Source organism: Rousettus aegyptiacus, unplaced genomic scaffold (assembly GCF_014176215.1).
Source record: "Rousettus aegyptiacus isolate mRouAeg1 unplaced genomic scaffold, mRouAeg1.p scaffold_m13_p_3, whole genome shotgun sequence".
NCBI classification, from domain to species: Eukaryota; Metazoa; Chordata; class Mammalia; order Chiroptera; family Pteropodidae; genus Rousettus; species Rousettus aegyptiacus.
Genome location: NW_023416306.1, coordinates 304,709 through 330,344, shown reverse-complemented (window position 1 = coordinate 330,344; position 25,636 = coordinate 304,709). Strand labels below are relative to the sequence as shown.

General features: G+C 61.2%; 2 protein-coding genes across 12 annotated transcripts; one reads left to right on the top strand and one right to left on the bottom strand.

Moving 5' to 3' along the window:
- Positions 1–10: 10 nt before the first annotated feature.
- Positions 11–7,305, bottom strand: ZMYND19 (zinc finger MYND-type containing 19). The gene is made up of 6 exons (XM_016130976.2): positions 7,091–7,305; positions 5,914–5,973; positions 5,081–5,187; positions 4,410–4,550; positions 502–682; positions 11–395 (listed from the first exon to the last, which is right to left on the bottom strand). Exons 1-6 carry the CDS (start codon positions 7,139–7,141, stop codon positions 252–254), a joined length of 684 nt encoding a protein of 227 aa, XP_015986462.1. The 5' UTR covers positions 7,142–7,305; the 3' UTR covers positions 11–251.
- A 291-nt stretch (positions 7,306–7,596) lies between these two features.
- ARRDC1 (arrestin domain containing 1) lies at positions 7,597–22,660 on the top strand. 11 transcript variants are annotated; one of them, XM_036239306.1, is made up of 14 exons: positions 7,597–7,809; positions 8,060–8,216; positions 8,921–9,166; positions 9,860–10,851; positions 11,248–11,950; positions 13,496–13,774; positions 14,274–14,482; positions 20,276–20,386; positions 20,838–20,888; positions 20,987–21,141; positions 21,357–21,539; positions 21,612–21,788; positions 21,859–22,294; positions 22,370–22,660. In XM_036239306.1, exons 7-14 carry the CDS (start codon positions 14,431–14,433, stop codon positions 22,432–22,434), a joined length of 1,230 nt encoding a protein of 409 aa, XP_036095199.1. In that variant the 5' UTR covers positions 7,597–7,809; positions 8,060–8,216; positions 8,921–9,166; positions 9,860–10,851; positions 11,248–11,950; positions 13,496–13,774; positions 14,274–14,430; the 3' UTR covers positions 22,435–22,660. The 11 variants fall into 11 exon arrangements, with proteins under 11 accessions (XP_036095199.1, XP_036095201.1, XP_036095200.1 ...); XM_036239308.1 differs by lacking the exon at positions 8,060–8,216; XM_036239305.1 differs by lacking the exon at positions 7,597–7,809 and having other exon boundaries at positions 7,816–8,216; positions 9,860–10,003.
- The last annotated feature ends 2,976 nt before the right edge of the window (positions 22,661–25,636 follow it).

Here is a 25,636-nt window from a genome sequence, read left to right as displayed (position 1 = left end):
ACGTCTGCCATTTCAGGATGACAGCAAATGATTCTATTTGCAATTTCTAACCCTCCCCTTGCCCCCCCAAAAAACTGTACATGAGTTTACAAACATATTAACATATAAATAACGGGAAGCACCCTGGTGGCCTCCCCAGCTGTCTCTGCTCCAAGGGAGTGCGGTGTGCACGTGGTCCCCGTCTGGGGCCGTGGCTGGCGGCCACACCACCGGCTCCACCCTCCAGTCTGTCCACGGGGCCGGAAGGGCCGTCACCGCTCGGGCTCCAGCGCGTGCGGGCAGGGGCGCCTCTTCTCCCGACAGTGCCTCTTGTGGGCGGGCCAGTCCTTCTGCTGGCACTGGGAGCCACAGTAGCGTGCAACTTGGCAGCGCCCACAGATGTTAAACTCCCGGAGCTGAAAGACACAGGACACATGGCTTCCTGATCACGTGGAGACCTGGCGGCGGGGCAGACGCGACACCCAGGTGAGGAGGACCCGCAACCCCAGGGACGGCGCGTACCTGCCTCTCGATCATCGTGCAGGGCGGGTAGTGGCACTCGTAGTAGGTGCAGGAGTTCTCCTCCTCCTCCACTACGTCCCCGTTGGCATTGTAGTACCGGGTGACGTTCAGGACGGGGAACTGCTCCTCCATGGGGTCCGCGGGGAGCTGCTGGATTGCAAGCCAGTACAAGCTTTGCTCCCTGGAAGAGAAGCCAGTCAGCCCGCTCAGGCGGGGCAGAGTCGAGGCACAGGTGACAGTGAAGAGACTCCAAGACGGACAAGTTGTCTCCTCCCGCTCAGGATACCCCCGGCCCCCCTTGTTATAGCAACTAGCCCCTCGTTGGCCCACCCTCGAGCGGGCGCATCTCCACGTGCCATCGGGTATCTAGCACACTTTGTCATCCCACTGAAAGGCACAGAGCAGGGCTGTGTCTGTCCCATCCATCACCCTCCCAGCAGGCAGGGAAAGTGGACAGAGCCCTGCAGACAGCCGAGACCAGGAGGCCCCACTCCTCGCTCACGGCAGCAGCTCCCCTGCGACTCTGCGAGGCCCTTCTGAACACGAGCCTTGTTTGAGTGGCCAGCGCCAGCACCAGGAGCACTCTACCTGCCTCTGGAGCCGAGGTGCCCTAATGGGCCCAAGGTGTGCACAGGTGGGGCAGGCTGAGCACAGGGGCAGCCACAGCCCACCCGTGGGGAGGCGTCGGAGGCACCGCCACACCACGGCAGCCGACGAGCAGGTTAACCGACCCTCAGCCGCGAGCTGGGCCTTCTCTATTCTCACACATAAAAGTGAACTTGAAATGAACCCAGGACCTAAACACAGGACGTCCAACCAAAAATCCCTAGAACAGAGAGAGGGCAAAGCTGCACAGCGCTGGATCTGGCGATGACTTCTTGGATATTACACCAAATGTACAGGTAGCAAGAGAAAAGGCAGATTGGCCTTTGCAAAAATCTTTAAATTCTGTGCATTAAAAGACACTATCCATAGAGTAGAAAGGTAACCCAAGGAATGGGAGAACATGATTGCAAATCCCGTCTCTGATGACGGCTTAACATCCAGGATACATAAATAACTCTATGTCTCGACAACAATCCAATTAAAAACTGAGCAAAGCACCTGAACAGGTATTTCTCCGAAGAAGATGTACAAACGGCCAACCAGCCCATGAAAAATGCTCAGCGCCACTAGTCTTCAGGAAAATGCCCACCAAGCCCACGATGAGATAGGACCTCACACCTGCTAAAATGGCTACTTCCAAAAATCCCCAGGAAATTGTCAATCACATGTACCTCGATTTGCGGGGGAAAAGTGTCGGTGAAGATGTGGAGAAAAGGGAGCCTCGTGCACCGCGGGGGGGACGTGCCAAGGCGCAGCCGCGACGGAGACCGACGTGGAGCCACCACGTGACCGGCAGCCCTGTTCCCGGGGCCGCCCCGCGGGGACGAGAGCGGGGTCTCCCGGCGGCTCCACTCCCAGCAGCCCAGGGGCGGGAGCGACCGCAGGGGCCACCCAGAGGACAGGACCCACCAGACGGGGCCCAGCCGCACGGCGGACTGCTGCTCAGCCTTAAAAGGAAGGAAGTCCCGACACCAGCCACGGTGTGGATGGACCTGGAGGACACGGCGCTCAGTGAAGCGAGCCAGTCACAGAAGGACACGTCCTGTGGGACCCACTCACGGGAGGTCCCCAGAGGGGTCAGATCTACAGAGACAGGAAGCAGGCGGTAGGGCTGGGGGAAGGCCTGGGAATGAGAGTTTAATGGCGACAGTTTCAGTTTGGGAAGGTGAGAAAGTCCTGGAGGTGATGGTGGTGACGGCCACACGGCAATGTGCATGTACCCGACGCCACTGAGCTGTGCACCTAAAACGGTTAGAACGGTCAGATTGTGTGTATTTTACCGCAATAAACAAATTTTTTTTGAGAAAAAATGGGGGAGGCAGGATGTAGGAGGAGGCTGGCTGCTTTCTGAGCCCCTCGGCGAAGTCCCACGGCAGAGGCCAGCCCCACCGGCTTTCGAAAGCAGACTGGGAGAAAACGTGCTTTGCGAGAGGCACCCCCACTGCCCGTGGCTGAGGTGCCCTGGGAGAGGGCCACACTGAGCATGTCGGGAAGGAGGCGTAAGGAGCAGGTGCCACGGTCCCCTCATAGACAGGTGTTCCCCACCACAGGGCACACGATGCCCAGGCCAGCGGGGAGCTCTGGCCACGTTCAGGCTGGCCCGCGGGAGGGGGCCTCCAGTGTGACTGGCAGGGCTGCAGCAGCGCCTGGGGCTGGCCTAGAGGACGGGGCAGACGGTCCTCAGCCAGGCACACCATGGGTGGGAGGCCACGTGGGACTGACCCCTCCCCAGATGGCGTTCTTGACGGGTTAGCTTATCTCCCCTCCGTGAAGGGAGAGCACACATTCACATGACCAATGGGATACTCAGCCACAAGATGCCCACGTGGCAGCCACATGGAGACCCCCCCGCCTGGGCAGTGCCCCCAAGCTTAGAGTGGGCGGTAGACCAGTATGGTGTCAGGGGGGCGGCCTGGCGTCCACACTAAAGGACACCTGAGTGCAGTCGTGGGGGGGCGCAGGTGTCTCCACTGAAGGACACCCGTGTGGAGTGAGGGGGTGGCCCAGCATCCAGTGTCCACACTGGATAGCCCAAGGGGCTCCACGGACGCTAGCTGGCCTGCCGAGCTGTGCTCACCCTCTGCTGATGACACTCCGCTTGTTTGATGGAGGAGCCCTCCTGTCCCCCACTCCTGGGCAGGAGAGTGACTCTCACCAGCTCACTGGTCAGTCCAGGGCGTCCTCGATGCCCTGGGGACACCTGTGGGAAGCCGGTCTACAGCTCTGGCCGCTGCCCCCGAGGAAAGACCTGGAGGCGGCAGCGTTGTGCTTTCCCACCTCAACTGGGGAGCCAGCAAGGACCCCATTTTTGCTTCAGCCAAATCGGGTGTAATTGCTGTCGTTTCCATCAAGACTCGACCGAAAGCACCCCCAAGAGGACGACTGCTATAAAAGGGTCAGTTTCCCCAGAGTAGGGAGGCTCGGGCCCACCTCGACGGTCACGGGAAGACTCAGGGCACGGGCCGCAGCCCACTGGGAAGTCTGCACAGGGTGTCGGTCCAGGGGTGGCCTCCTCGGAGCCTGGGCCTGTCCCCTCGCTCCCCCCAGGTCTAGCCTCACGATCCCACCCTTGGTTTCCACCTCTGCGGCACAGGGCTCTGGCAAGACCCTGCGGGTGACAACTGCGATGGTTCACCCAGTCTCCCCCTGTGGGGAGCCAGCACCGCCAGAGCCGGAGCAGCTGCCCAGAGGCCCAAGGCTGAGCTCAGGAACCTCAAGGAGCGCCTGCGCCCACAACGCATGCGTGGCCAGGGCCACCCTGCATCGCTGGCTCGTGTCAGCTCCCGACTCCCATCCTGCTGGACCCCTGGCTCCTCCCGAGGATCCATGAAGCTCACTGCTGGGCTGCCGCTGGGGCCACGGGGACCAGCCCAGAGCACCCTATTCACCCACGAGGCTGCCTCTGCTGTCCTGAGCAGACCCGCCGTGGCGTGGCTGAGCCCGAGCTCCTGAACTATTGTTCCGCTTTCCTTCACTCACTGCTTGGGCCAACTATTTAGCAAAAAGAGCAGGACGAGCAAGCCCACCTGTGCACACAGGGACACCCCTGACACAAAGGCCTGCCCTGACAGGTGTGAGGGGTGCAGAGGCCTGCCCGGACAACCCCTCTCGCCATAAGAGCTGATCAGAAGGCCAACCCGAAAAGACAACTGTCACAGTCTTAGCTGTCTCCATGAAGAGGGGGTCCCCATGCTTGAGAGAAAATAACCAAAGTCCCCGAACCCACAGAAGCGCAGAAAAGACCCCCTCCCTGTAACGAGGGCTTGAAGGCGGCCTTCCTCACCAGGCCCCAGGAGACTCACCTCTGTTTGCTGGGGGTCTCTTCGGCTTTGGGCCGCCAGCCCCATGGCACCAACTGCAGGTTGTCCAGGCGGTTGTCCACAGTCACAGCGTTGAGATGCACCACCTGAAAGCCGGGAGCCACACCTCCCCGGTGCCGCTCCCTAGGAAACACACAGGTCTCCAGCTCCGTCCCCTGCCCTCCCCAAAGGGTTCAGCCCAGGATCGGTTCAGCCAGGATCAGAACTGGCCCTCATCGCACCGAGGAGCAAGGCTGCTCAGAGGCATCCGAGCACGGTCTGTAACCCAAACAGCCCGTGTGGGTGGTTCAGCCCTGGACTGAAGAGCGAGGCGGCAGGGAGGCAAGGCTGGTGCCCCAAACCATCTAACGCATGACTCAGCAGACGCCCCACTGCACACACTGAGAAAAGGTATCCCCCCTGCACCCCAGTAAGTGGCTCTGTAAGGGCCAGGAGGGACCCTCCACTCCCCTCCCCCAGAGGGGGCGGTGTCCTCTGGAGTGAGCACCGGGCACAACGTGCACTCGGTGTCTCGGGACTCTTAGGCTGGCTCACCGGGGCCACAATATGCAAACCAGCCACGCCACTGAGTCAGCAGCAATGACAAGAAAGCATTATCTGTAAGGGCTCGGGCAGGACCCAAGGGGAGAAACAGGCAGCTCGAAAACACTCACCAGAGCAGCTCGTGAAGGAGCCTTCCAGACCCCCTTCCTCGGTTTTTGTCAAAGGCACACGCAAATATCTTAGCGCCATTTCCGTCTGCGTCCACTTCCATCCGGGCCTGGGCGGGAACAAGCCAGAGTTCTGTTAAAAAGTCTTGACTTTCGGCAACACTTTAAACACCTCTTAGAAAAGCTGAGTGAGATGAGCAAGCAGACGACAAATGCAGACCTGTTCCTGGGACCCTGGAGTCTGCAGAGACTTCTAGGGACACGGGGCACTGAGAAACCAGCCATGTCCCAACAAGCGCTCTCCTGCATTCGAGCAAGACACACTCACGAGCCAGTGTGCACAGCACTGGGGGCGCGGCGAGATAAATCCCCACCCTTAGAACGCCCCCAGTCCAGGCAGAATGGTTCCCCGCACGGGAATGAGTGTGAAGGGCTGACGTGAGGGTGCTGGGCTCGCAGACTCTGGGGGGGGGGGGCTCCCAAAGGGAGGTGGCGGGTGGGTGGGGACTGGTTGCCGGAGAGTGCAAAGCAGGGGACTTGGCAAGATGGGAGCAAGGAGCACTGGGCACCAGGAGGGACAGCGGGCCAGGGCCAGAGAAAAGGTGAGGTGGCATCGACGGCCTCACAAGGAACACAGGCTCGTCAATGGAACCTTCCATCACAAACGACACAATTTGGTCTGTCTTTCAGGAAGAGTCGGCAAGCGGAATGGAAGTGGGGGAGGACCGGTGTCACAGAGGCAGTGCTGAGACCCGAGTTCATACACCAGGTCCCACCTTGTGCCGCAGAGTAGCAGAGCCTCCCTTTGGGCCCTCCCCGCGTGTGGCCATCCTTACCTCAAAAGAGTAGCCCTCCACCAGCGGGATGTCCTCCTCGTCTATCAGTGTGTACTTGGTCTAGAAATTAACCACATTCCCAGACGTTACCTTTGGGATCAGGGTGCGGTATCGGTAACAGGCAGGGCGGCCCCTTCGGACGAAGAGGTCAGTAGGTGCTGGCAAAGGGCACCCACCACAAGGGCGGGGACACCTGCCAAAAGCTGGTCATGCCCGATCAAGACGGGACCAGAGGGGCAGGTATCAGGCTTCCTCCCATCCATCTGAGACTAACCAGAACAAATGGCACCCAACGCCCAACCTCTAAGTTGTGCGTTTCCATGTGCCTACAAAACTAGTTCAACGTGGTGACAAGGGACTCGGACAAGGTTTGAAGGAGAGAACATCCAGGAAGTCTCAGCTAGTGTTCCTTCATTAAGCAGGACAGTTGGTACACAGGTGCTTGTGAAATTGTCTTTTTTAGCTTTTTGTTCCAAGTAGAATCTTTAAAGGTTGACATCAATGCAACCAGTTACTAAGTCTGAAAGGTCTCAGAGATGACAGGAGCCCACCCTTTCCTAGTAGAAAGCCACATCCCTCTTGCAGGATGGGCAGGAAAGGCCTCCAAACGAACTACTTTCTCACTCTTGCTTGGGAAGCTGTTGTCTAAGATGATTCCGTTTTACCGTCTTCTGACTGCCTCTGCTCCTCTCTCTCACCAGAAGCTTCCGCCGCTGGTGATGGAAACAGGGTTCCCACCCAGGGTAAGGACCGTAGCTCATGGCAACAGGCCAGCCTCAATGCCCACAGGTGCTAGAAGCCCCAGTCTCCAACACGCGGAGGGCGGGGCCAGGTAAGGGAGAGAAGCAGGGCGGGGAGGCCTTGCCACGCCGAGGCCCACTGAGGCTCAGCAGACGTGGCCAACGCTGCCAGCGTGAAACCTGCGGGGAGCTCTACTACGACCCGCAGGCACGGAGGGTGCGCACACACCGGTCTCGGAAGGGAGCTAGTGCGCCGCAGGTGCAGCCGACAGCGCCTCCTCCCCGGCCACCGCGCACAGTCGGAGACCCAGACCGCCGCTGGACCAGGGCTGCCCCGCAGGGACACGCCGCCAGCCCGCCGCCCGCACAACCGCCGGGGCCCGCTCGCCCGGCCCGGCCCGCGCCCCCGGCCCAGCCCCTGGCCCCGCGCCGCTCACCTTCCCGGCCACCCGGCCGAGCCGCACGATGCCCAGTTTGAAGTCGGTCATGGCCAGGCCTGCGCCCGGCCGGCGGCGCCGCTCCCTCGGGAGGCCCGGGGCGGGGACGCGGCGCGCCGGGCGAGCCGGGCGGGCGGGCTGGGCTCGGGTCTGGGCGGCCGGGCGGGACGAGGCTGGGCCGGGCTCAGGCCGCCGCTGCCCCGTGCCCGCCGGACCTGCCACGCGCCGCCGCTGCCGCCGCGCGCACCACCGCGAACGAAGCCGAGGGCGGGGCGGGGCGCGGACACACCCCCGCCCGCCGCCGCACGGCCAATGGCGGGGCGCGCACGGCACCGGCCGGCGCGCGCCGCCGCACCACGGCCAATGGGAAGCGGGAGAGTGCGCAGGCGCGCTGAGAGGCAGGGCCAGCGCGGGGGAGGGGCGCGGCCGGGGGCGGGGCCTGCGCTGCCGCCCGGCGCTACGTCAGTTTCGCGGGAAGCTTTGTGCGGGCGTCTGCGTCCCGGACGCCAGGCCCGAGGCACTCCCGCGCTGGCCCTCGAGCCCGAACCCCGCGCGTGGCGTCGACCCCGCGGCCTTCTGCCTGCCACCCATGTCTCCTAGCAACCACCCCGGCTGGGCTTTCACCCCCGCCGCCCACTGAGACTGCTCTACACCAGTGCACACGACAAGTTTCAAACTCCTGCTCATGTGCCATTGAGGGAGGCGGAAAAGGCGTATTGGTAAGTGAGTTACGTTCCTGTTCCAAGTGATAACCGCTGTGGCAGGAACATAATATTAGAGGATGGGAACCTGGCGAAGGCCGTTGGCAAAGTAGGCCTTGTTGGCAAGTGAGAACAAATAGTGGAAGAAGAGGCGGAGGGCCTGTGGGCATGTAGGGAAGAGCATCCGGCAGCCTGCAGAGCCCGTGCAGAGGCCCTAAGCTGGGAACACATCTGGTGCCTCTGAAATGGAGGTGGCCGGTGTGACCAGACTGCAGTGAACCAGGAGCCCTGGGTCAAGGTCAGAGAGGTGGTTCATGCGGGCTCGTACAAGGACTTTGACTTACACCCCAAAAGAAGTGAGGCCACAATGAGATGTCACCTTACACCTGTCAGAATGGACATCATCAGTAAATAAGCAAGCGTTGGTGAGTATGTAAAGAAAAAAACCCTCATACCCTGTTGGTGGGACTACAAATTGGGGCCGCCGCTATGGAAAACAGTATGGAGGTTCCTCAACAAACTAAACACAGGACTCCCGTAGGACCCACCCATTCCACTTCAAGGTATGGATCCAAAGAAATCCCAACCGCTAATTTGCAAAGATATATACAGTCTTACGTTCACTGCAGCATTAACTACAATAGCAACCTAAGTGTCTGGATGAATCGATAAAGAAGTAGTCCAAGTGAACTACCATGGACTATTACTCAGCAATTAAAAGAAAATGAAATTTTGCCCTTTGCGACAACATGTCACAACCTAGGGGGTATTATTGTAAGTGAGATAAGTCAGGGAAAGACACATACCATACAGTTTCACTTATATGTGGAATCTAAAAAAGCAATAGAAATCCAAGTATAGAAAACAAACTGATGGTCACCGATTGGGGGGAGGTTGGGGGCTGGGTGAGAAAGGTGGGGGGATTGAGAAGTACAAATCACCAGGTGTACAGTCATGGGGGCATCAAAGACAGCACAGAGAATGTAGTCAGTAGTATTGTGATAACTGGCACCAGGCAGGTACCAGACTTATCAGGGCGAAGACTTCGTAAGTTATGTAAATGTCTAACCACTATGCTATATACCTGAAACTAACATATTGTATGGTGCGCGTAATTGAAAAATTTAAGAAAGCAAAGAAGTGAAGCCATCGGAGGATTGGAACAGAGGAGCAGCTTTCTGATGAATCGGGCCGGCCGCAGGAGATGAAATCTTCCAGGGGGGAATGGGAGCAGGAAGCCTGTTCAGGAGGCGAATGCGAGCGTCTGGCCAGGAGATGGTGGTGTTTGGACACGTGCGGCGGCAGCGTTCCTGGTCCAGGCCGCCCTGTTTGTGTTGCAGCAGCAAACAACCGCCAGTTCTAGTGGCTTCGCAAAGTAAACTTGGATTTCTCGTTCATGCCCCATGTTAAGGTTACAAGGCAGTTGATACACGAGTGCAGAATTCAGAGGAGATGTCCAGCCTGTGGGTATCAGTATGTCACTCATGAGCATATTTGTTGTATTTAAAACCTTATGAGTGGATGAGGTCACCATGGAGAAAATGCTGATGGAGAAGAGAGCCCAGAGAGTTAGGCCTGTGAACTCCGTGTTCTCGGAGGGGAGCTGGGAGGGGGAGGCGCCGGTCAGAGAGCCTTGGTGTTGGGTGGGAGCATGGGGCGGCCGGCCCGCGCTGCTGGCTGGTCCTGTGAGGCGAGGAGTGGGATGTGGTCCCCAGGCTGAGCATCGCGAGAGCACCGGCTGCCTTGGGTACGGCGCCGAGGGAGCAGTGCGGGTGAGAGGGAGCAGGAGACAGCTGGAGGCAGAGAGTCTTCTGAAGCATTTTTGCGGAAGGTGGGAGCAGAGAAATGGAATCAAAACTAGAAAGTCAGAGTGATTACTGGCTTCACAGTGGGAAATCACATGTTTGTCACCAACGGGGATGACCCCAGAGGGAAGGAGAGAGGGAGGGGGGCTGGGCGCGAGGAGCTGGCCTTAGGAGGCGCTGGTGCAGTCACATGGCGGGGGAGGCCGGTGGTGTGGATGTGGGAGTCTGGGGGGGTTCTCTGAGGAGAACTTCCTACTTTTCAGATCAAGCAGAAAACAGGGCCCTCTGTTGTCAGTGAGAAGGGAGCAAATGTCACTGGCCCGAGGAGAGGACGAGGAGCGACGCAACTGACCAACCGGAGGAGAGCGAGGAAGACGCAGCAGGACGGCGGGCAGTTTGAGGGGCCCGTGCCTGTCCCCCAGTGCTTCAGCTGCTCTGGAGATGGTGGAGAGAAAGACGAGCGTGGGACTGAGCCAAGGCCGGGGTGGCGCCCAGCTGGCCCAGCGAGGGCGGGGAGGGAGGGGAGAGCCCGCGACAGAGGCATCGGGGCCGAGGAGGGGGCTGCAGAGGGGTTAGGCGGGCCCGAGTCCAGGCACTAGACAAGCGAGCTGGAAGGACGGGCGTGGTGGTCACACATGGCCGCAGATGCACGGACTTGAGACGGCGAGGGGCCGCAGCTGTTGGTGACCATATGTTTCTGCTATGTGCTGATGTGTAACAGATCAAAACTTAATGGCTTAACACAACATTGGCTTATTGTTTCTCACAACCCTGTGACTGATGGGACCTTCTGTTCCACATGGTGTCAGCCGGGCCCCTCCTTTGACTGCACTCGGCCGACAGTTCAGCCGAAGCACCTATCCAGGTGCCCCATGTGGCCAGACAGCTGGACTTCCTTACAGCGTGGAGGCTGTGCTCTAGGTGACAGTTCCCGCAGGGGTTTATCAGGCCTGAGGGTACCATGCTGCTGGTGACCCGCTGTGCAGAGCGAGGGTCACTGCAAGAGGCCTGCGCACCGGAGCTCAAGTCCCAGGGTGGGCTTCCCTGGGGGGCTGCCCTCTGCCCCCTCCCGTGTGAAGCTTGCACTTAGGGCCTCCCAAGACCCCGGAGCCACCATGTCGCCAGGCTTGGAGTCCCATGTCTCATGTGCAAAAGGGCCCAGTGGGGACCGGCACCTCGTGCATGGCCCCTTTTGCTTCAGAGGTGTGTCATCCGCCCCCCTGCACCCAGCACCCGTGGGGTAGGGTAGCACAGGGTAAGTGACAGACTTCCCCCTCCACAAGGACATGTGCACACCACAGTCATGGTCCATCGCAGTTCTAGAGGCCACGGACATGGGGCGCGGTGTCTGTGACCAGGGCTTCCCGCTCCCCAGTTTTGAGGTCCTTAGCTGCCCTCTCCGGGCTGTTGGCCCTCCCCTCGCGGTCATCCTCCCACGTGTGCCGCTGAGTCGCTTTTTGGCGACCTGCTTCTTGCTAGTCGGAAGTTAGGGGCCCAGGGGCCTCGCTTATTTGACACTGTTCGTTTTAGTTTAAGCAGGTATAACCTTTGAAAGAAAACACTTGATTTTCTACATTTCTGTGTTATAATGCACTTCATTAGACAAGCGCTACATCGCAACTGTCTTTAAGAAGGCCCCTTTCTGCCACAGGCTACCGGGCGCCGTGGGACAAGAACCTCGAGATCCCCGAAGCCCTGCTGTGTGACGTTTTGTGTGGAAAGAAGCCGGGTGGACCATTGAGCCTCCTGCAGGCAAACCGTCAGACGCGGTCTGTCCCCCGGCTGCCGCAGGCAGCGGTCTCGCCGTCTTTCTGCCAATACTTAGCCTGGCGCACGCTCTCTCCAGCCTCCGCCAGCGCTGCTGTCCCCACCTGGCCCACGTCCACCTGCTGCCTGGTCCCAGAGTCAGGGCCACACTCCAGAATTCTGCCGTGGCAGTGTCTCGCTTCCAAGTGCCCAGGTCTGTTGCAGTTACCTGTCGCTGCATCACGAAGCACCCGAAACGTCCAGCTTAAACAGATATGTGTTTTCTAAGGTTCTGTCATCTACATTGGGCTCAGCTGGTTGGTTCTGCTGTCTGCTGGTCGATTGTCTCAAATTGTCACTGTCGATGCCTGCCCTCCCCGTCAGTGTTGACGCTCTTCTCACACTGGGCCTGCGACTGTTCCGACGCATTTAATGTGGTAGAAAGTTCTGGGACTTGAGAGCCCAGGTCCGAGGTCCGGCAGCTTCCCCTAACTCCCTCTAGGGGGCCTGCTGCCAGGTAATCAGTCTTGCTATCTGGAGACCATCGTGCTGTGCAAAATCCCAAAATAGCCGAATGGAGAAGCCTCATGGAAGAGACACCTGACCAGGTATGTCACCTTACAGTACCTGGGCTCTCCCGGCCACCCAGGTCGAGACGTCAGACATGCATGAGAAAGACACCTTGATGCTCTCGTGGTCAGCAGACACCCCCGAGGGGAAGAGCCTGCGGGCTGAGTGGAGCCCAGTGTGCAGGATGAGTAATAGCTGAGGTGTATTGTTCTGCACCGATAGGCAGCTGACACAGCCGGTCACCAGGGTGACAGGCAGGAAGTCTGAACCGATGTCACTCACGTGTCCAGGCACCCTCCCTGTCTGCGATTGCTCCAGCAGGGTAACCAGATGCCTTCACGGGGCCGCTCAGGCCTCCTGGGAGCCTGTGGCTGGCACGGCAACTCTTGTGAGGCGCTGCCAGGTCCAGCCCAGCCTCAGCGGGAGGGGATGGGGCCCACCTTCCAACGGGGCACAGCTGGACGGAAAGGGCTGGGAGTCGTTGGCACCCGTCTTTGCAGACAAACTAAGAAAGCCATTGGAGGGAGCTGCTGGAGCCCACTGGAGAAGGTTCTCCGAGGGAGGAGTCATGGGGACCACGCCTGTCTATTTTCTGTACTTACAATGCGTCGACATCTGGGGGGCTTGCTGTCTGGGGACAGGCTGTCCCCCTGCCATGGCTTACTAATTCCCAGAGACAGCAAACAACTTCCTGTGCAGACTGGCCAATCCAGAGCTCACCCCCGAACAACCCGGCCTTTATCTAACTCACACCCTAGGCCCATACTCTGCTGCCGGTCACCAGGTGGCACCAGACAGCTAGAGACCATCACTCACCCAGAGCCCCTACCGTGGTTCGTTCACACTGCCCAGTCCTAGGTGCGGGACGCGGTGGATGCCGCGTCATCCACCGCGTCCCGCAGAACACACAGTCCAGGCTTGGCCGTGCCACTCCCGCTCCATGTTTCCTGACCCAGCCCTGCATGTCCCGCGCGGCCCTGGGTGCTGTGACGCGGCCCTCTTCGGGTGCTGTGCGCGCTTGACTCTTCTTTCAAGCAGTTGTCTTTGTGTTTCTCACCTTACGTGATTAAAACAAACCCTGGGTACCCATGAAGACAGGCCAGGATGACCTGTGTGGATTCTGAAATCACTAAGAAGTCCTGCAAGACCATTACTGGAGGTCATGACAGTGACTCAGGAACTGAAATCACCAAGAAATAAAGGGGACTAACCTGGCCTTGGAGATGAGAGACCAGCAGAGGGTGGTGGATTGTCATTGAGAAAATGAGTTGAAGCCGGGAGCTTCCAGGGGCAGGGGGAAATGGCCTGGAAGTGGCCATAAAGCGCCGCTCCAGGCCCAGAGGCACAGGAGTTGTGTGGAAACGAACACATGAGCCGAGGCCCTGGGGAAGCCCCGGTTCCACGGGGCAGGGGGGAAGGGCCGCGGAGAGAAAGGACGTCAGCGCGTGAGTGCTGTGGCGGATGCGGGAGCACAGCAGCACGCTTTCCAGAATAGGGGGTGGGGACCACATGGGGGTGTGATCGTGGGAGACAGGGTGACCTGGGACAAAGGCCAGCCATTTTCTGTCCTTACTCTATCTCAGCAGCAGCCAACGCACTTTTCCTTACTGAAACACTTCCTTCTTGACTTCTCTCGTGGACATTTGGCATTTTGGGCTGTCCACGACCTTCCTCTTCCCCATGGGCACCCTGATCGCTTGTGCAAGAATCTCCACGTCTATACAGTCTTGACGGAAACCGTCAAGTGTGGACAATCAGACCCTCCCTCCAGGAACTTCGGGACCCAGAGTTGGGGCCTGGCACTCCTGCATGCCCCTGGCTCCTCCCTTTCCTCACCTGGCTCAACAGGACCCCCCCAGCCTGTAAGTCCTCTCTCCTTTTGCGGGAGGGCTAGGTTAGGTTTCTGTGGCTTTTACCCCAAACTCCGATGTCATCAGCGCCCTGACTTGTTACCATCTACAAACAAGCATCTAACAAATCTCGGTCCTTCGGCTCCCCAATCTCATGCGCCCGTCATTCACAGTGGGCATTTCAGACCTTGTTCCTAGAGGGAGGGTCATGCCTTCCTCCCACACCCCAAACAACCTACATCCAGCCAGTTTCCTCCATCGGAAAATGCCACCCCATACGCCCAGCTGTTCTGCCCCCAAACCTAGCGTCACCTCGATGCCCTCCTTCAGGCACCCCGGTAACAGTAGAGTTCGAGCAAGCATCGCCTTCGCCCTCGTTCACGAGCCCCCTCCGCGATTCACTCTCCACAGAGGGCCCTTTAAAAGCGATAAGTCACAGAGCATCCCTCCCGCCCGGGGCCTGTCCGTCCTCGCCCCACGCAGCCTGCGTCCTCTCGCCCCTCTTCCCCAGCCCAGCGCTGCGGCTGCGGCCCGGGCCGCACTGGCCGGCACCCACGCGTCCGGGGCTGGTTCGGCGCTAAGGCCTCCCCCAGGGACCCCGCCCGATCGCCCAGCACGCCGCCCGCCCTCGTGACGTCTTTCCGTCGAGCGATGCGCGCAGCGAAGCGATGGGCCGGCCCTTCCCCTCGCGACCCGCGGAGTCCCCAGCCCGCCGGACAGGTGAGAGGGCCGCTCCCCCAGGCCAGCAGGGGGCGCCCTGCGCCAGGCTCCCACGAGCCGCGCCGGTCCGTCTCCCTGCTGCCCGGGGGCGGGGCCGCTGCGGGGGGGCGGACCTGGCGACGGGGGGCGGGGCCGCTGCGGGGGGGCGGACCTGGCGACGGGGGGGCGGGGCCGCTGCGGGGGGGCGGACCTGGCGACGGGGGGGCGGGGCCGCTGCGGGGGGGGCGGACCTGGCGACGGGGGGCGGGGCCGCTGCGGGGGGGCGGACCTGGCGGCGGGGGTGGCGGGGCCGCTGCGGGGGGACGGACCTGGCGACCGGGGGGCGGGGCCGCTGCGGGGGGGACGGACCTGGCGACGGGGGGGCGGGGCCGCTGCGGGGGGACGGACCTGGCGGCGGGGGGGCGGGGCCGCTGCGGGGGGGACGGACCTGGCGGCGGGGGGGGGCGGGGCCGCTGCGGGGGGACGGACTTGGAGGCCGAGGCGGGGCCGAGGCGGGGCCGAGGCGGGGCCGAGGCGGGGCCGAGGCGGGGCCGAGGCGGGGCCGAGGGGGGCCGAGGCGGGGCCGAGGGCGGGGCGGGCCCAGGCAGCGCTCCCGGCTCAGCCGCCCGGCAGGCGGGCGGGGACCGCAGTGAACGCCTGTCCGGCCAAGCCCACGGGCGGCATGGGGCGGGTACAGCTCTTCGAGATCCTCCTGAGCCACGGCCGCGTCGTCTACAGCCCTGGGGAGCCGCTGTCGGGAACTGTGCGCGTGCGTCTCGGGGCTCAGCTGCCCTTCCGAGGTGGGCGCTGGGTCCCTTCCGGGAGGGCGGGCGCGACTCAGAAAGCTGCGCTCACACCTGCGGCAGGGCCGGGGCTCCCGGAAACGGCTGCCGGTGGCGCTGGGCCTGAGACACCTTCCCTGCCCTTTCCGCCGGCCTGGAGCGCGCGTCGGTTCCTCTCGGGCTCCCCGGCTGCAGGAAGGGCCGAGCGGGGCTGGTAGGGCGGTGCAGACCCGCCACGGTGGGAGGCTGGCGGCGGTCGCGGCAGAGCAGGGAGGCCCAGGTGGCTCAATCCTTCCGCTTCTGCCTTTCCTGTCCTCTGGGCCCCGGGGCGGGGCCTGCCCACCTTCCTGCAACTGACCTAGACACGTGCATATCTTCAACCTTATCTTGGGTCTCCGGGGTCCGCTGTGCCCCACACCTGCTGGGCCCTTACCTGGAGTCTGGCCCATGCTGGTCTTTCCCACGCACCGATGCTCCTGACGCAGGTCCTCCGTTTTCACAGACTCCCGCCAAGTGTGCGGGTCTCCAGCAGGGCCACCCGGCACCCCCTTACACCCAGCTTAAGCTGGTCCTTACTGACTGGTGTCTTTCTGACCCCTTGGAGCCCCAGGCCCCCGGCCCAGTGGGCACCTGGAAACAACCTGAGCCCTCCTGGCCTGTCCCTCTGCAGTTGCAGACATCTGGGACTTTGGGACTGAGATCCGGTTGCCGTGGTGGCCCTCGCTAGGGCTCTCCACAGGTGCTGGCCTCATCTGCTCTTTGAGGTGTGGACAGGGCCCTGGATGGGACTTCACTGCTCCACCTTTAGGGCACCAGGTGCCAGTCACAGCCCAGAGCCCTTCTGACTGATCCCTGGCTTTGAGCACAAGGTTGCCTGACGTGTCTGTCTCTGCTGGGGTGCCCCTCCACCTTGGGGTGCTTGGCCAAAACCACAGCTGCTGGCCTTCCCTGTGGACCTTGACCCTCCAGGCCCCTGTGTGGCTGACAGCTCCATGCTTCTGGCACCTGCCGTCCTCTCGGGGCAGCTGCTGCCTCCATCCTGGACAGGTCTGATTGCCCCACTACACCGCCGTTTGAGGCTGCCCGGGTCTGAAAGGAAGCTGGGCGTGGGTGCCTCTTGTCAGGTGTCTGGCCTGTGGAGCCTCCCCCTGTGACCCTGTCATCTCCTTTCCCATCTCCCCAGCTGGAGTAAGGGGTTTGGTGGGAGTAGGTGTGGCTATGGCAGGGGCTTAGCAGGGAGAGGACAGCTCTTCCTGGGCAGGAGCCAGAGATTCTAGGGGAGACGGGGCTAGAAGGCTCTGGCCTGAGGGGAGAGTTCCATGCAGGGCCACAGGGAGGAGGGGCAGGGTCATGGCTGGAGGGATGAGCAGAGACCACAGAGACCCAGTGCTGAGCTCCCCGCCTGGTTCGTCCATCCCATCGACCTCTGGTAGCTGACCACAGTGAGGGATGGTCCAAGCTGTCGTGGCCATCATGTGACAGGTGGGATGCACGTGAACACACAAGTGAGCCACAGGAGTCGGAGGGAGACCCCTCCCCCCCCACCCCCACCCCTGGCCCTGAGGAGAGGAGGGAGGGTGGGGGATGGGCCAGGCCAGAGCAGGGACACCTCAGGTTGCCTCGGGAGAAAGGGGTGTGGGTGCTGTGCTCCCTCTGAGGCTTTCTCCAAGCCCTGCCTGGGTGTGGGAAAGGAAAGGCCATGATTCTTTTTAGTTTTTTTCTCTCATTCAAAAGATACTCATTGAGTTCTTGCTACCAGCCAGTGATACAACGGGGAGGCCCCGCATGCCCCAGGAGGACGGAGAGAGAGGGCGGCCAGCAGGCTCTGAATACTTGTCTGAGGGGCTCAGCGTGGGCCTGCACTCAGCCACGAGGACCCTGGCTGCCTCGTGAGCTGAGCCGATGCGAAAGGAAGCTGGGGAGGGAGTGCCCAGGCCAGCCCTGCATCAGGCGGGCTGCCCCAAACTGCTCTCAAGGTGGCCAGTGGGGACGGGGCTGCGCAGGCGGCAGCAGCAGCAGCCACTCCAGCTCCACCGTCTCACTGAGCTCTTGTCACGGGCCAGATGCTCTTCTCCCCACTTCCTGCGAATCCTCGCGGCGACTTTGCAAGGCGGGCGCTGTTACTGCTTTACGTTACACGTTTGGAGAAAGGACAGAGAAGTGGCCGGCAGGCTAGAGCTTCAGTGGAAGGCTGTGGCAAGGCCAGGTCGCTCCAGGTTTGTGGGAGCTGGCGGAGGGGGCACACGGTTAGGACCGGAATGAGGAGAGCAGACTGCTGTCACGGTCAGACTGCAGGTGTGCCGGGGCGAGGGCTGCTGGACAGGTGGGTGTGCGGGCTCGAGAGGAAAGTTTCAGAAGTCGCTCTGGTACACAGTCCACGTGATGATGTCCCCTAGAGCAGCGGTCCTTAACCTCTGTGGCACCAGAGACTGGTGCTTCCCTGAGAGTCTAAGGCCTGAGGACCTGCGGCGGGGGCCGAGGGGCGGGGGTGCGGGCGGGGATGCCGGCGCTGGGGGGCGGCCGCAGATGCAGACAGGCTTCGAAGCTTCGCGCTCTCGCCTGGGGCTCGCCTCCTGCTGTGCAGCCCAGTTCCTAACAGTCCACAGACCAGCACTGGTCCACAGCCCAGAGGTTGGGCACCCCTGCCTTAGAGAACGGGGTGGCCCTGAACCTCCAAACACGGTGCACGTCAGTTTGTGCCTGGCTTCTGTTATGCGCTGGAGCTCCACTGGGCTGAAACAGTCTCAGACTTAAAGGCACGCAACCCCGCCACCGCACACTGCCTGGCCTGTGGCTGTGCCGCGGGCGCACAGGCTAGTGCGGGGCCATGCTTGCCTGTGGGAACTCCCCACCCCCATCCCACGTGGGGCAGGAGGGGCAGGCCTGCTGTGAGTGTCCCCTGCCCCGCGCCTGCATTTTCCCCCATGAAGGAGAGCGTGGGCAGGAACAAGATGGTGCCTGGAGGCTGCTTGTTCAGTCAGGGTTCCCCAAGGGGCCTTGGTGTTCATGCAGGACAGGACTCTTGGCCTGGGCGTGAGAGAGGCCACAGAGCTGGGCCCCTCTGGGGTAACCCAAGGGCTGGTTCGATGCTGTTCACTTTCCTGGGGCCAGGTGCCCCCATGGCTTGCTCACCTGAATTCCTGGGGCTGGGTCCAGGCTGACTGCATGATGGTTTTGGCTCCCTGCCATTGGACACGTGGGCCGCGCCCAGACGGTTTGCCTCTCGCAGCAGTGAGCAGCATTACTCGAGGCCTCAGGGACACAGTGTGAGACCCTCAGGAGGACTCCCGCGCCCCTGCGTGTGCACGAATGCGCCGCAGGTCTGCCCGCCCCGGCAGCGGCCCGGTCCCAGCCCACGCTTGGGTTGCTACAAGGGACTATCTGGTTTTCTCTCTCTTCTCTAACTCATGTCAAAATAGTTAATATGCGCCAACCTGATAGGTTGGAATGGTAAGTCATCTGAGTTTCCCTGACTCTTGGTGAGGTTGGACATCGGTTCCTCTTATCTGCTACTCTGAACCCCCAAGTCATAGATCACCCCTAAACTAAGTGGTTTAAAAGAATGATTTTATTATATCTCACGTTGTCATGGGTAAGAATTTGGACAGAGGTGAGCAGGACAATCCGTTAGCTCCGCGTGCCGTCCGCTGGGGCTCCTTGCTAGTGCTCAGCTGGCCCCAGGCCAGCCCGGGGCCACTGCATCCCGCTGGCAGTCTGTTGGGCCCAGCGTTTGAATGCAGCCAGGTGCGAGGGAGCTGCACCCAGGGAGGGTTAAAGGGCTGTGGCATCTGGACGCAGCAGAGCGCCTTCTCGTCAGCTCGCCGCCTCGCCTCGTCTCCGAACTGTGCAGGTGCACCCCCAGTGTCCCAGATTGCAGGGTGTGAAAGACCCCAGAGCCGGCCCCGGAGCGTGGATCAGAAAGCTGGGCTGAGGTCCGGGAGGTGACACGGAGGTTGAGGGTTGCTCACTGGCAGAGCCCGCGGGGGCAGAGGATGAGCTAAGGGCCCGGGAAGGAAGCTCGGCGCACCGTGGGTGACCGACGGGCCTGCGTCAGCAAGGTGGGGAAGACTGTGGACGTATCTGGTGTGGCTGACGCCTGGCCCTGGGCACTTGGGACACCAGGTTCTTCCTGCCTGGTGGCTTTCTCAGGTTGGTGTCAGATTCTGACTCACTTTCCATGAAGTCAGGACTGGGCAGGGAGGCCAGAGTCCTTGGCCTTGACTCAGCCCTGCAGGGACAGGAGGGGTACAGCCACAGGGCCACCTGTCACTGAGCTCCGCCCCGTCCCTGCTCAAGCCTCCTGCTGTGTCATCCCCCTCCCCGATGACCAGTCTCTTCTGGACCTCGGCCTTCTGACTCTGAGACGTTTGCGGGGCTGAGGAATCCAGGTTCCCCGTCGCGGAATGGCGGGCTGTGAACAGCCCCTGGCTGGGCCTCCCACCGGGGAGTGGCGCAGAGGACCCAGCCTTCTCTTGGTGCAGGAAACCAGCTCTCCTGGGCAGTACGTAATAAGGAAGAAGTCAAGGGTATCCCCACCCTCCAGAGTCTGGACTTGGGGACCTTCCTACTCGGGCGGGTCTGACAACATTCCTGCATCGTGAGAGCTGGCACTCGCTTCCTGCAGCGTGACGGGGTGCCTCCCAGCCTAAGTGACTGGCCGTGAGGCAGCAGAAAGTGAGGTCAGAGGTCAGCTGCCCCACGGGCCTCTGCTCCTTGCCAGTTTCCCAAGTGTGCCCTCTAGAGAGCGAGGTTTTCGCAGGTCCTTGGGCCCAGGTGTGGCTGGAGGTGCGGTTACCCAGCCCTCCTCTGGGTGACTGTGGGGGCCCTCCTCTTCTGCACTGCAGGGCAGCTGTCCCTCTGCCTGACCACCCTGGTTCTCGGGGAACACCCCGGGATGTACAATGGGCAGGAGATGTCCCGTGAAAGGCCGCAGGCCACCTGGGTGCTGCCAGCCCTGCTAGAAGCCCCGCGGCAGGCAGGGAGGGGCCCGGGCAGGCGCTGACTGGGGCTCACGCCGCCCTGGTTCTTGCAGCTATCCGGGTGAGCTGCACGGGCTCCTGCAGGGTCTCCAGCAAGGCCAACGACGCCGCGTGGGTGTCCGAGGAGAGCTACTTCAACAGCGCGCTGTCGCTGGCCGACAAGGGTGAGTGTGTCTGGGAGCTCTCCCTGGCTCATCCCCGCGGCAGCACTAGCTTGAGAGTGGAGCCTGTCTGTCTCCCCTGCCTCCCCACCTGCCTCTGGGACCCCACCCTGGCCTGCCCTCTCCCAGGGCCTTACGTCCTGGTTTCTCTCCCCGGCAGGCTCTGAGCATAGGATCTGGGTGGCTAAGGGGACCAGCGTCTCCTGGATTGGAGCGGGCTCTGGCCCCTGGAACACCCTTGCCCTCTCTGTTGTTCAAGCTGAGCTCTTGTTCCCATCCTTTGCCCAGGCCATGGCCCTGTGCTGCTTTGGTGCTGGGGACAGAGGCTGGGAGACCAATAGCCAGACATAGTGTGAGCAGGTTGGCTGCATTGCCTGCTTTCCTCCTGGGCCCTGCAGTGTCACCTCGAGGCTCCCGAGGTCCCCTCCCCCACGTCTCCCTCCTCTCTCTGCAGGGAGCCTGCCCGCTGGAGAGCACGACTTCCCCTTCCAGTTCCTGCTTCCTGGTGAGCGCCCAGGCTGGCTGGCCGGGTGGGGACCGGCGGTGGGGGTGGGTGGGAGCTGGTGGAGGGGGCAGTCGGGTGCCAGTCCTGCTTCTCCCCAGCCGCGGTGCCCACATCCTTCGAGGGCTCTTTTGGGAAGATTGTGTACCAGGTGCGGGCCACCATCGACACGCCGCGTTTCTTCAGGGACCACCAGTGCAGCTGTGCGTTCTACATCTTGAGCCCCCTGAACCTGAACAGCATCCCAGACATTGAGGTGAGGGTGGGCAGCAGCTCCTGGGTGGCCCTGCCTTCACGCGATGCCCTGTCCCCAGCCGAGGGGAGCCGGTCGGGGTCTGGGAGAGCAGTGGCCTCCCCTGAGCTGACCATGCTGTGTATAGGGGCGGGGCTTGGTGAGGCTTCATGGCCTAGTCTCGGGGCCCCAGGGATCCAGCCAGCCCACACTGACAACCCTCCGCCCTCCCCTGCAAGCAACCCAATGTGGCCTCCACCACCAAGAAGTTCTCCTACAAGCTGGTGAGGACGGGCAGTGTGGTCCTCACTGCCAGCACTGAGCTCCGAGGCTACGTGGTGGGGCAGGTGCTGCGGCTGCAGGCTGACATCGAGAACCAGTCGGGCAAGGACACCAGCCCCGTGGTGGCCAGCCTGCTGCAGGTCAGAGTCGCTATGGGCCGATGGAGGGGAGGAGGCTGGTGTGCCCAGACTCACAGGCTGGCCTTTCCCCAGAAAGTGTCCTACAAGGCCAAGCGCTGGATCTGCGACGTGCGGGCCATCGCGGAGGTGGAGGGTGCCGGCGCCAAGGCCTGGAGGCAGGCGCACTGGCAGCAGCAGATCCTGGTGCCCGCCCTGCCGCAGTCCGTCCTGCCGGGCTGCAGCCTTATCCATGTGGACTACTACCTGCAGGTACGGCAGGCGGGCATGAGTGGGGTGCCTGGGGCCCGCGGCCTGGTCTCACACTGCCCCTCCCCCGCAGGTCTCCCTGAAGGTGCCTGAAGCCACTGTGACTCTCCCGGTCTTCATCGGCGATATCGCTGTGAACCACGTCCCGCTGAGCCCCCAGCCAGGTCCCGGGCAACCCCTTGGGGCCCTGCCCTTAGTGGTGCCCTCAGCGCCGCCCCAGGAGGAGGCCGAGGCTGCGGCTGGAGGGCCTCCCTTCGCAGACCCCGGCTCCCTCTTCACCAAGAGCTGCTCACAGCAGCTGCCACCATTTGCTGCCTTGGGCTCCGTGCCTGGTGCCCCTGAACCTCGACCTCAGGATGGAAGCCCCGCCCCCCACCCTCTGGCCCCTGCCTTGTGCATCTCTACAGGTGCCACCGTGCCCTACTTTGCAGAGGGTTCTGGAGGGCCTGTGCCCACCACCAGTACCTTGATCCAACCCCCGGAATACAGCTCGTGGGGCCACCCCTATGGTGAGTGGGGAGCTGGGGCCTGGGGCAGGGGGCACCACAGGCCCAATGCGGACCTCCCTCTCTCTCTCTCCGCAGAGGCCCCGCCATCCTATGAGCAGAGCTGCAGTGGTGCGGACCCCGGCCTGACCCCAGGGAGCTGACTGTGTGCCGCCTTCTCCAGGCAGGCCGACCTCTGCCCTGGGTCCGGGTGCCCAGGGCCTTGTGCCTTTGCTCCTGGCCTGGCCTGGCCCACTCAGGACTCGCCGCGCCCGGCCGCCCCCTCCGCTTCCTGGGGCCGCCTCTGCCACCTGCTGCAATCTGCGTCTTCTGGCGGGCTAGGGATGGATGGACGCCTTGTAAATAAAGCGCTTCATTTGTAGAGCTGAGCGCAGGCCGGCCTCTGGGGCGCCCTCTGGCGGGCGAGTGGATGGTGGTGGGGGAACCGCCTCCTCGGTCACGCCCCTTTGGAACACGCCCCCCACGAAGCCCCGCCTCTCCGGGGAGCGCCCACTCTGCCCCGCCCCTCCAGGTGCGCCCCTGGAAGGCAGGCCGTTGGAGCGCTTCAGGCCGCGGAGCAGCACTCACCCTGCGGGCTGCGAGTGTGGGTTTCCTTTAACCCGGGCCGGGGTCGGAATCCTGGTTCCGGCTGAGGGTGTGCCCTCGGAGCCAGATTTCGCATCTCGCGCTCTGGTGTTAATTTAAAATGAGTTTGCGATGTGGGGCGAAGACCGCCCATTTCATTTTATTATTACTCACCTTGGGCTCCCCCGTCCTGCGTCCATCGTTCCAGGCAGCGCGGTTTAGACCAGCGCCAGAGGAAGTCCCGCGGGAGCGAGGAAGAGGACCTGCCCTTATCCTTGGTTCAAGTGTCGCCACCCTGCTGGCACCACTGCCCGGTCTGGCACTAAGATGCTGCCTCTCCCCTCCCATCCGAGTACGACACTCACAAGCCCGCTCCTGAGGTCTATGTTTTGGGACTGTCGTCTAGGACTCAAGGAACCCAAGGGCAAATAAGTCAGGGTTTGGCAGAGCGACGTGTCCCATAGGGACATCCCGCAGACTTTCCATGCATTACGGGGCTAGAGGTCCTGGAAAGAACCTTGGGAAACACTGGAGATGGGGTTAAGACTTTGGGTTCAAATTCCAGCTCTCCTATATGGTAAAGGGGTGACCTTGGGTAGGTGTCTTGGTCACCTTAATCTCTAACAAACTCATGGGTCTATGAGGGTGCAGGTTGAGTCGCCCCTCCCACACCATGATAGTTCATTTCTTGAACATTTAACAGTCCAGAGGTGGAAGATTTGGGCTGGTGATGTAGCTGTCATGCTCTAGCCAAGGCTTCCACCCTTCGGTACTTGGTGGCTGTTGCAGTTCCCACCACCCAGCTTACTGGGCCTGCACCCCCAACTTTTTTGAGGGCAGGCTGGGAAATAGTTTATATTACTTTTGCACATCTCGTGGCTGCCCTTTGCTGTTGGAAATGTCCTCTTAAGCAGGCAGCCATGTACCTGGCTAAAATTTTACTATTAGTGGTCCAAGGAGAGGATGAATACTTGAGAAAAGCACAAAGTATGCCACAAAATGCTATGTAAAAGGTGTGCTAGCAGCTGCAACTTCAGAGTCAAAAGGAAAGTCTGCATGGGTTCAAATACCACCTCTGTGTCTGGACAGTTGTGTGCCCTTGAATGCACTCAAGTCCCTCACTTTGGTTTGCTCGTTCACAAAATATGGGTAAGAACAATGTCCGCCTCTCATGACTGACCTGATGGTTACAGAATTGACACGTCATGTGCCTAGAATAGCACCTGACCATTTACCAGTGATCATTCGAGGGGCAAGTTGGGCTGATGGTGCAAAATGGAAGTGTGGCCCACTTCTGACACATTCATTTACACTTGGTATTTGCCTGGTAAAGTATTTTTCTCCAAACATTGATTCAACAAATATTTCCTGCCGAGTATAGTCGTAGGCACTAGGGCACAGACAACAAAAAGCCCTGACCTGGACTTACACCGTAGTGCAGAAGACAGACGACATGGCGGCGATAAGGCAAGTTCTGGGGTGCAGTATCATTTTTAAGTCGGGAGGCAAGGGAAGGCTTCCCTGAAGAGGTGGTATTAAGATCCAAGAATGGTAGAGAAGTGAGCCATACAGACACCTGAGCTAAAAGTGTTTCGGGGAAGGGACAGACTAAAGCCCAAGGCAGGAGTGGAGATGGAGAGGGTGGTCCAGGACAGGCAGGTGTGGGTGAAGGCGGGTCAGTTTGGGTGGTGCAGGCTGCGAAGGGTGATCGCTTCTGAGCTTGGAGTCCCTGGCCTGTCACGAGCTGACTTAGGCTATCCCCAAAGAAACCTGGGAAGGTTTCCCCAGTACTAGGGGTAGCCCGTTTCCTTCTCTGCACCTGTGTGCACCATCGGTGACAGACAAAATGGTATTTTCCAGGACTCTTTCTCCCATTAGACTGAATCCTCACAGTAGGGTTGGGGGGTATATTAACTTCCAACTCAGGGCCTCAATTCTTGTTTTGAAGATGGGTCAGAAAACCTCAATTTCAGTCCATGCTTCTTTCCTTAACTCCCAGGGGATGGGAGAAACAGTTCTAGAAGTGGGGAACAGGCAGCCTAAGCCAGCACTGTCCAATAAGGCTGTTTGGTGGGCAGGAAAGGCCTTGCCCTGTGCATAACTGGGTTGTAGGCAGGCAGACAGGTAGGCGCTGGGCATGGAGCTTGGGGTGACCAGGGATGCTGTCCAGAAGGTGCATACCGCCTAACTGGCACACCCCACAAAACCAGGCACCTCTCTTAAACAGAACATCCCCAAACGGCGGCAATCCTCATTGGGACATTCCTCACCCCATGCCCACTTTTCCAATCTGGACACTGTCCCCAACCAGGGCACATTTTCCCTCATTGACCCAGCATGCTCCTGGCTGGAGCACCCCAGAGCTGGGGCACTGCTCCTAATCGGGGAACCTCCTGTAACCGGAGCAACTTTCTCATTGAGACATCCTCCCAAGTGGGGGCAGTCCTTCCCACCGGGACACCCGGCCACCTCCCCAACGCCTCCGGGCAGCCTTTTCAGGCCGAACGTCGTCCCCAGCTGACAAGCTCATACCAGGACACCCCCTGCTGCAGCTGGGGCATGCCACCGAACCCGGCACTGCCCATAACCGGAGCACATCCCTCCGGGCCGGGCACACCCCTAACTGGGGCACCGCCCTAGGAGGCCGGTCAGGGGCCGCCCTCTGCGAAGGCCGACGGAACCGATGTGTGTCCGGGGTTAGAGGTCAGGGGTCCTTCTCCGCCCCCGGCTAGCCCGCCAGAATGCCTATGTAGAAGGAGGATACTGTGAATACGCGAGGAC

Bases quoted from the DNA above. Each gene is read 5' to 3' on its own strand.
- ZMYND19 (XM_016130976.2), bottom strand. From the start codon at position 7,141: ATGACCGACTTCAAACTGGGCATCGTGCGGCTCGGCCGGGTGGCCGGG. The intron at 5,188-5,913 runs GTAAGGATGGCC...GTTCCCGCCCAG, and splicing joins TGGAGGGCTACTCTTTTGAG to GCCCGGATGGAAGTGGACGC. The intron at 4,551-5,080 runs GTGAGTGTTTTC...TGTGTTTCCTAG, and splicing joins CTCCTTCACGAGCTGCTCTG to GGAGCGGCACCGGGGAGGTG.
- ARRDC1 (XM_016130972.2), top strand. From the start codon at position 15,144: ATGGGGCGGGTACAGCTCTTCGAGATCCTCCTGAGCCACGGCCGCGTC. The intron at 15,262-20,275 runs GTGGGCGCTGGG...TGGTTCTTGCAG, and splicing joins GGCTCAGCTGCCCTTCCGAG to CTATCCGGGTGAGCTGCACG. The intron at 22,295-22,369 runs GTGAGTGGGGAG...CTCTCTCCGCAG, and splicing joins CTCGTGGGGCCACCCCTATG to AGGCCCCGCCATCCTATGAG.